This window comes from Boleophthalmus pectinirostris, unplaced genomic scaffold (genome assembly GCF_026225935.1).
Source record: "Boleophthalmus pectinirostris isolate CB_2022bp ecotype Guang Dong unplaced genomic scaffold, ASM2622593v1 HiC_scaffold_5, whole genome shotgun sequence".
NCBI lineage: Eukaryota > Metazoa > Chordata > Actinopteri > Gobiiformes > Gobiidae > Boleophthalmus > Boleophthalmus pectinirostris.
In genome coordinates, this window is record NW_026571404.1 from 36,042,859 (window position 1) to 36,052,746 (window position 9,888).

General features: G+C 42.7%; 1 protein-coding gene across 1 annotated transcript; it reads left to right on the forward strand.

Annotated features, from left to right (window-relative positions):
- The first annotated feature begins 784 nt into the window (after positions 1-784).
- znf365 (zinc finger protein 365) lies at positions 785-7,270 on the forward strand. Its single transcript, XM_055162457.1, has 9 exons — positions 785-895; positions 2,421-2,608; positions 4,056-4,148; positions 4,638-4,786; positions 4,828-4,908; positions 5,152-5,461; positions 5,838-6,009; positions 6,091-6,140; positions 7,051-7,270. The coding sequence occupies exons 1-9, from the start codon at positions 785-787 to the stop codon at positions 7,268-7,270; spliced, it is 1,374 nt and encodes a 457-aa protein (XP_055018432.1).
- Positions 7,271-9,888: the final 2,618 nt, after the last annotated feature.

Here is a 9,888-nt window from a genome sequence, read left to right on the forward strand (position 1 = left end):
ACATACCTGAACTGTTAGTACCATTCATTTAATTTTTTATTGTGAGTCCCCCTTTAAAAGCCATGTCAAAACTTTGTATTTTGTTTCATCCACACATGTCTGAGTAACTCTTATTTATTAATCTGTCTGCTTTTCCAAAGCTCAAAATGCTCTGTTCCACCTTGTGATGTCATGAACCAGAAGTTTAAGTGAACAGCTCCTTTTACCTTTTAGTTCAATAGAGATTGATAGTTCCAGGGCTGAAATTATCCAAATGATCCTAGTGAAGGTGTGTGGTGGAAAGAAGTGTTTTCAGTGTGAGAGAAGAACTAATGTAATAAATTGTGTGAATGAAACAAAACACAAATCCAGGTCTCTTTGTGATCAAGAAACAACGTTACAACATAGTCTAAAAAAAAAAAAAAAAAAGTGTATAATATGGGGCTTTTAATATATTACTATATTTTTGCTCTTCTGTTAACCGGAAGCTAGTGCTGTCACGCCCCTGCCTTTATTTTGAAAAACCGGAAACGCGCTTGAGTTCCAGCAGCTGCAGCTTGACGTGGTCCTGAGTCTGAGCTGAATGAATGACATCATGCGGACTGCTGCTGCTGCTGGTGTGTGAATCGTGTGTGAGCCGAGTGTGAGCCGAGCGCGTACCGTGTGTGCTCCGTGTGTGCGCCCGCCTCCAGCTGCGACATGCCCCTCTCACGGTGAGTCAGTCCGGCCATGCACACCGAGCTCCGGCCGCTAACACACGCACATGGGCCCGGACCGTGCTGCTCCGTGCTGCAGATGAGCACGTATGGCCCGTGTGGAGGTGCCGCTGTCGGAGGAGGGCCAGCGCGGGCGGCTGGTGCGCGCGGACTGGACCTGTTACGCCGTCGGTATCGGCGGATATAAAGCACGCGTTTTGGTTTGGGTTTAAAGGCTGTATTCGCGGAGCTCGTATGTTCCGTGGACAACGTGTTCGCGTTACCTGGCGTGAGTCATACGGCCATTTGCCTGTTACGTCTGCTCCGGGATTATTGCATGATTATTTATGTAACGTTTATTCCTCCTGCAGAAAAGGTTTTTTGTGTATCGTTACAATGAGCTACTAAAATGTCACGTGCCATGGTAGGTTGGCACGAGCCTTTGTGAGCTATTCACTCTGATAGTGCTCATTTGCAATTAACACAATTACTGGCCAAATGTATCTGTATTTATTTTATTGCAGCGTTAGATGTCGATAGTTAATGGAAAGGCCGAGGCTAGAGGACTATTACCTTCTATTATTATTATGCTAAATGTGATGTAACCTGTGTCAGAGGAGACATGACCTTTGACCTGTTTATTAAATGAGACGCTTTCTCATAACGCTGTAGTTAATAATGGCATGTGTGGTGCACATGCACATTTGGCCTGGTAATTGGTCTCTTGGAGGGAACACTGTGAACTATTGCAGTCAGTCACATGCAGTGCATGTTATTAACCATTTCAATATCTTTGTATTCACTCCATCACATCTGAGTCTCATCTGGCTCATGCTACTGGAGAATATAAGAATACAGAATATTATTATATCTTATATATGATTCAGATCAGAGACAGTCCTTTTAGATTTAAACAACTGGATTTTGGCATTGAAACTGACAACTCAAATGAGAGACTAAGGCTCATTCTGCGTTTTAAGAACCAAAACAACAAATTATAACATTAATAAATGGCACGTCATTTCCAATGTTTTTGTAATTACATTAAGAATAAATCAGCATTGCCACTGTTACCAGTAAAAGCTATATTTGATTCAAACTTGTTTTTAACTCAGATCTGGGGACAAAGAAAAGACAGGTTTATGTTATTTAAAATCTAAAATTTACATACAGTTCCTTTAATATTAGCTACTGTATTCTGTGACTGCACTGGAATAGACCGTGGTGTTAGTTGCTACAAGAAAGCAAGATATTCAGGTAATGTTAGATACTGGAGTTAATCCATCATATTAATAAAAGCCATAAAATCCACATGACTGGAAAGTGCCACTCCAGATGAATCTGTTTTCTACCCATTTAGTAAGTTCTTAAAGATGGCCATGGAGTGACCATTTAGATTTACTTCTGATTCATTAGTTTATCATTAACTGCAAGTGACAATCATATCAAACATTATTACACATTTGCTGTATCATTGCCGTCTTATAATAACAAGGTGCAGCTCTCTCTCTTTATATATCTTTCTTTATGAACATATGAAATTGACCTAGAAACCAGTCTAACGTTTCCAAAAATAACTTGAGCTATTATTAGACAGAGGTGCTATAAAAAGCCTCATGTTGTAGTAACTCTCTCCTCTTCTCTCCTCTCTCCTTTCCTCTCTTCTCTCCTCTCCTCTCTCGTCTCCTCAGTTGAGTGGTGATGCAGCCGGAGTTGTGTTCTCGTGGCACTGGTTCCTTGTTCCAGGACAGGACGGGGCCGGCTGCCTCCGACCCGCCCGCTGCCCCGCCCTCCCAGCCTGCCCCGCCACCCTACCACCCATCCTGCTCCTCCCATGTGTCCTCTCTGAGCAACTTCAGCATCACAGGGACCCTCCCAGACCCCAGCACGACTGCAGCCATCCCCTGGTACGACATGAGCCTCCCCACGCGCAGGTAAGAGAGCACTGTGGTTCAGATAGAGTTGCTGGGCTATGGGCACAGACTGTATACTTAAGTGGACATAATTAGCCCGCTAGACGCCGCGTTCCAAATAGGAAGTGACCATGGCTCCATCGACTGTTTCCAGTTGACTTCTTGCTCCTCTCTCTGTAACTGCTGCAGTGAGTTTTGTCATTTTGTCCATAAATAAATTCCTATTCCTAATATGGAACTCGGCTCCTCTGACTTCTAGCCTCTGTAAGCTTCATTTGAAGCCAAACGCTGTTGGTGACACTCCCTTAGTCCACTTCTTTATACAGTCTATGCTCACAATACAGCACACATCCTGGTACAGGGTTCCCAGTATGATACAGTTTTGAGCACAGTACCCACACCTTGTTACGATATGTGTCCTGATATGTGGATATCTATTAAAACTGCTGTTAAAAGTTCACAATTCATTGATTATGTAGAGTAACAAAGTGCCAAATGCACTTTGTTTCATGTCCACAAAGCCTTTACTCTCAGAAAACAATTGCCCTATGAATAAGACACCCTTTTGAGGCCAGCAGATTGAGGCTTAATGCAGTAGTGAGCCATTTAATAAGTGTATAACAATGTTACTATAATTGCTTTATGTGGTTCAAAGTATCACAGTACACATCTCTCTGTCAGTATCTGTATTGCCAAGTCTGTAACAATATATTTCCGTATCTTGAGTACAGCTCCAATAGCAGGAGAAGACATGGAGAGGACCATAGACTGTATAAAAAAGTGGACTAAGTGAGTGTGACGTCACCCATAGCGTTCAACGCTGCTCAAATGAGGCTCGTGAGGCTCACGGTTACAGGAGTCAATCTGGAGCCAGGTTCTATTTTATGAATATGATTTTTTGACGGACAAAATAGTGAAAAAAAAATTCAGGATCATGTGTTGCGCGTTAATATCAACATTTTAAGACCAAAATGATGAGGCTCACAGCAGCAGTTACAGAGAGAGGGGTGACAAGATCCTCATGTAAGTCAGTTGGAGCCAGAGTCAGAAGGAGCCGGAAGAGCCTCTTGGCGAACTTCCTATTTGGCATGCAGCAGCTAGCACGTTAGCTATGTCCACTCATATATATGGCCTAGGTTTGGGACACAGGAAAAGCCAGTTTAATATAACAGTATAATTTTAAAGTTTAATATAACTTCTTTGTATATGTGGCGCCCTGGACACATTTGCTATAAAAATAAGAAATATGCAATAACTATTAATTTTGTAATGTTCTGTCTATATTTTGGTTTATTTGTGAGGCACATTTAATCAATGATCAGTTACAGATCTAATACCATATTAGTCCAGTAGGTGTCAGTAAAGGCTCAGTCTATGATGTAAACTGGTGTTTACAGAGGTTTACACATGGATCTATTATAGTTCTATGGGTTATATGTGAGTATGGATGTTTGGCCTGTCTCTGCAGGGGTCCCACAGGCTGCACGGGGCGGCCCCCTCACATCCGCTCCCTCAGCGACAGCAGGGACAGTGGGTACCCACACTCCTACGCCTCGGTCAGGTACGCGGGAGAAATAAAAGTTAATAAATAGATACACTGATATATTTCTAAACCTTAGGGGAAACATGTGACGGAAATCTACTTTTACCCTTATACCATATATGTCTGTCTGTGGTCAACAACAACAATCATTTTAGTGATCATGAAATTTGTTTTGCTGCAATGAATATTTTGTAAGAGCAGCTTTGGCTCAAGACCACTTCCTGCTGTCAAATAATAAAGCATTTTTATTGGCTGTGAACCAGGAAGTAATGGTGGTGAAATGTTAGCATGCTAACTGTCATTAACAGTGGTGTCTGTTTAGTCTCTGAAAGTTGTGAAGCATGGTTATAAACTCACTGTGGTGAATTAGAATGTGATGAGCACACACGAGACTGTATAGATTTGACTTACTAACTGCAAAATGCTGCACAGCCAAAGTAAATCATTAAATTCAGAGTTTGATTTGAGTATGTCTTTCGTAATCTTTCTGTACATTTTTGGTGACAGGAGGAGAACACAGAGTGTGGGGGTGGGGACGCACGCTGATGAAGAGGACGAAGAGGAGGACGAAGACGAGGACGGAGGCTCGGAAGAGGAAGGAGCAGAGGAGGAGGACGAGGACGAGGCAGAGGAGAGGGACAGAGAGAGGGACACACATAAAAAGTCTTCAGCAGGACACCACCATCATCATCATCACTATACCACCGGCACTTCCTCTACCCCCCACCCTCTCCCCTGGGACCCCCGCCCGACCCCGACCAAGACCTGGATCTCATTGGTGAGTACATTTGTGCACACAGAAATCATCTTTGAGTAGTTGTGTGTTATTGTTTAGACCATTTTTAGTTTGGGGCATGAGGGCTGGGTGTTGTTTATCTGGGTAATGCCCAGAGTTTCAAACAAAGAACTGAAGGGTCATGTGTAGCATTTTACTGCTCAATAACAGGAGTCAAGTGTATGGTACCTGCATAGTGACAACAGGACACCTCTGTCTTTGATTTGTATTTCATGTCCTCCTTAGACCAGGGCTCATACTGCGGTGTGGAGACTGCCGCGGCGTCAGCGGCCGTGCGCCGGCGTCTGGCTCACTTCTTGCGTGCGGCGGACAGCAGTATGCAGCGGCGTTTGGCCAAAGTGAGCACGGAGCTGGCCCAGACGGACACAGAACTACTGTGTGAACGCGCTCACTCCCAGCACCTGGCCCAGGAGCGACGCGAGGTGGCCCAGAGGCAGCGCTCCCTCAGCAGGCAGGTGGACGTGGCTGTCATGGTGATCGCCGCACTGAGGGAGCAGATCAACGCCTCCGAGAATGAACTCGAGCGGAGAGAGAGGTACACGAATAAAGGGGCAGTATGTGATAACATTGTTCTGCCTGCAATTTTCCACAGTGTGACATTAAAAGTGCACTATGAAACTATGACCTCCTCCTCATCCTACATCCTCTGATCCACCTGACCTTCTCTTCTGCATCCTCTGCTTCATCTGGCTCTCTTCTCTGCATCCTCCACTCCAGCTCACCCACTCCTCCGCATCCTCTGCTCCATTTGATCCTCTTTTCTGCTCCATCTGACCCTCTTCTCTGTATCCTTCACTCAGTCTGACCCTCTCCTCTGTTCCATCTGACTCTCTCTTCAGTATCCTCCACATCCTCTGACCCTCCCCTCTCCTCTCCTCTGCTTCTCTGACCTTCTCCTCTCATATGTCCAGGGAGGTGATCACCATACAGAAATTCTTGGAGGCAGCAGCGAGGCAGGAGACGAGTGGCAAAGTCCGAATACAGCACTTTATCGAGAACTTGCTCAGTCGCATTGCTCTGGCAGAGAAACTAGTAGAGTATTACCAGGTGAACGGCAGCCCTCCACAGTACAACCACTACCAGGTACGCACACGAATACATCAGGACATAATAATGTTCTTTAGACCGGTTTTCATCATTTCACTGTGCACATGTCCCTCTCAGCAGCACCAACCAGCTACGAGTAATGGACCTCATAGAATCACTAAAAGCAAGTAAGTACCAATTTACTCAATTTACTGTTCAATGTTATGTTTTTGCATCATTTTTTCCGCTGAGAGTCTATTCCTACCGGATGCCAAAGCCCAACAGAGGTCTCCCTTTAATAAATGAATAGTTATGACGTGAACACGTGGTCTGGAGCGTGCAGCTTCAAAGGCGGTGACACAGCAGCAGCTACACCAGCCCCACTGGAGTCACAGCTGGACCGGGGGCAGTCTGAGCGGGCAGTAATTGTCTTCTGTGTTGCCTGCAGAGGGACAACAGATGGAAATTAGCACCTATAATGTGTCATGTTTACACTGTAACTGTTACTGATGGTTATGAAAGCTCAGTCCCAGAGCAGAGTCTTAGTTAAATTTACACCACAGTGTTAAAATTACACCATGTGTAATCTTAATCTGCCATATTTACAGTGGACCAGTTTTGGTGACCTTTCCCACTTTGAGTAAATCTACAAGTGACAACATCACATCCTTCAGATATGATGTTTCTGTGAACATTAAAACTAAATGATTAAACATATTATGCTTTGGTCTGCTTTATAGTTTTAATCTGTGACACCTCATGGAGGTTATATTTTGCACATTGTAATTCCCAATATTGATCTAAATAATCAGAACAAAGTGCCACCCTGGCGGCCTGCTGCCAATCCAGTAGATTACTATAGATGTTAAATCACAGTAGCCAATAGCTAATTTTTTAACATTTGGGCCCAAATTGTTACTCAGTGCTGCTAAACTGCTGCACAGAACACAGAAATGGTGAATTTCTGGAGCTATGGCATCTTGCAGAACTGATCTGTCAAGATGTGTGAATCAAATATCTCAAATGAGAAGGGAAAATATTGATAATATGGTTAAAAGCTCTGAAGCCTCCTTGAACTGTAACTAACTGTGTGTGCAGGTCTGCCGGGGGCCCTCTGTCCTCGGGCTTCCCTGACAGCAGGAGCCAGTGCCAGGGGCACATGTGCAGAGGGCCTGGGCCTAAAGCCTGTGTGGAGAGGGACCTGGAGAGAGAGCACCGTGAGAGGCTCGCCCACTCCTCCAGGCTCTTCTGCAGACCCGAGCACAGGGACGGCATCTGGAACTACCAGAGGAGGCGCTCTGCCGGGTATGAGGCGTAGAGCTGCACAGGGGACTGATCTGTGCTGTGAGTAACCGGCACATGCTCCGTTTGGCCGGGTTTGGTCCGGTTTGGTCCAGTTTGGCCTGGATCTGCCGGCCTCTGTGGTCCTGTCCACACAAACTCTGTCTGCGCTTTCAAATCTGTCATGTACCTGTCTAAAGGATGTCTCTGTGATAGCTGGGAGTTTAGAGTTTGAAGTGGAGTTGGTGTCTTAAATATGCCTCCAAAAAGTGACGGCATCAAATAGAAGTCTGTTTGGTGATGATTATGATCAAACCAGATGGATAAATACAACCAGCAAAAATATTACAAGACAGGGTCAACTCAAGTAAGAGATGAAAAAATACAAGCTTTTGAATAATATTAAGAAATGATAAAGTTCCAGAGACATTGTATGAGAGGCTTACAGTTTTAACATTATGAGCTGGTAATTGATCATTTGCAGTGACATCATTCTTGGGGGATAGTGTGTACGTTTATGGTGGTCTGTGAAGATATATTCAGCATTAACCATGATGACACTGTATACACATTAGCAAACACCACCTGATACATCTGAAAACTACTAAATTTACAGACAAATGAAAAAACAAAGATATAAATATATACATTATTATTTAAACAACCCATTTTCAGGAGTGTGTGATCAATATAAACCATTTAGGTGTTAGGTCAAATTGTATTAAAACAAAGCTCAGATTAATGTCTAACTTGAGCAACAGAGCTTCAGACAGTGCAGTGCCTCCGGTTAACATCACCCCCCAGAAAATGTTGATGACATCAGCTGCAAAGTATCAAGAGGGCAGCGTAAAAAGTAAACAAAACATCTAACTGTGATTTGAGAATTACAATTGCAGTTTATGTTTTGAAACCGTAAATACTAAATACAAAGATCCCATGCGTTTCAGAACATGTTTGTAGCGGCGTAAAGTACAGGGACAGGACATTTTGTTGTTTGTAGAGGAAATGAATCGTAGCCTTTGTGATTTCATACTTGTGGAACTTTGTCATCTTGGAAAAAAATTGGAAAATACACATTCTCCTCTGCACATAATACAGAAAGCATATAGTCATACGATAAAAACTACAGATATACGATATATAATTTTGCCGATATATGCCCTTTATAGCGTATCAACGATCTGCCCTAAATCTCCAGCACAGGCCGATATTTTGTTTTGGTCGACCAACTGCCTAAAAAATACCCATAAAGCTTTATTTTTACACTTGAGTACAAACTGAGATAATTACACGAAATGTGACTCCACAGCTTGAGGTTAAAGGTGTATTGTGTAACTTTTTGGTTAGGGGTCTGTCATTTGCTTGTTTCTAAGATTACGTCATTGTTCTGCCCGGAATGTTCCACTGTAGGGCTGTGCCAAAAATAGATTGCGATCTCTACTTTGGTCGATCTCGGTGATAAGGCAAGCGCATTTTAATCGACAGGTCTGCAGCCTTCTCATCTTCTCATCAAGTTATGGAAAGTAAAAAACTATTTTCTCACCATTTATGGGTGAAACTTAAGTCCTTGTTTAGCGCACGGACATCGAACATGATTTTGTTGATATTGATAGCGTGTATTAGGTTTAGGTTTTAGGTATTAGGTATTTATTTATTTTAGGTATTATTTTATGTATTTTAGATATTTTTGGTATTTATGTATTTTAGGTGTTATTTATTTTAGGTATTTTAGGTATTAGGTTTAATATATTGTACAAACTCATTCCAGCTTCTAAATGTGAATTTCTCTGGAATGATTGGTCCCATCAACACGGAATAAAACCTGTAATGATCCTGATACACTGCCCTTTATGCCTGATGTCCACATGGCTATGTTTTTAATAAGATGGAAGAAGATCTAATCAAAAATTGAGATAGATCAATACGGGGGGGAAAAAATCTTGATTCTTTTTTTCCCATATTGCCCAGTCCTATTCCACAGTCTGACATTAAACAGCTCTGCCTTATGTTTATTCAGTTACAGGTGGTTGTATAGCTCAATATAAAATATGTAATATAAAAATATCTAGAATAACTGGCGTTCTGACTTTGTGTGGGGTCGCCTTCTCACAGATCTGACCTGTAACTTAGTCTGGTTTGGTCTCCATGAAGATAGAAAGGTTTAATCCCATCCTGTGAAATATTCCAGACATTGCAATAACATTTCCATGGAGAAACGTTACACAATGCATTTTTAAACAAAAGAGTTGTGGGAAGAGTTTTTTGCAAAGCTTACTTCGATTATTAGGGGAAATCTAATCTAAATCATCCCAAAAATATCGGCAGTGTTTATTGGCCATCAGTTGACCTGGATTCTAAATAATCGGTACTGTATTGGCTATGAAAAACAAAACAAAACAGCAAATCGATCTCTAATAAAAGTTTAATGCATTTGTAAGCACAGACAGAGATGGTAGAACTCAGACCTGGATCCAGCCCAGACTGCTCCTGCTTTTACGTTAGCTGTAGGTTTAGCTGAAAGAGAGCCATGGAGTACTACTGGAACTTGTAAATACGACTTATAGTACTATGTGTATAATGGTTTTAGCGTCACGTTTTAGGTATTCTTTTACCGTCAGCGGCCAAGGCTTTAAAGCAGGTACAGTCTGAACGCAG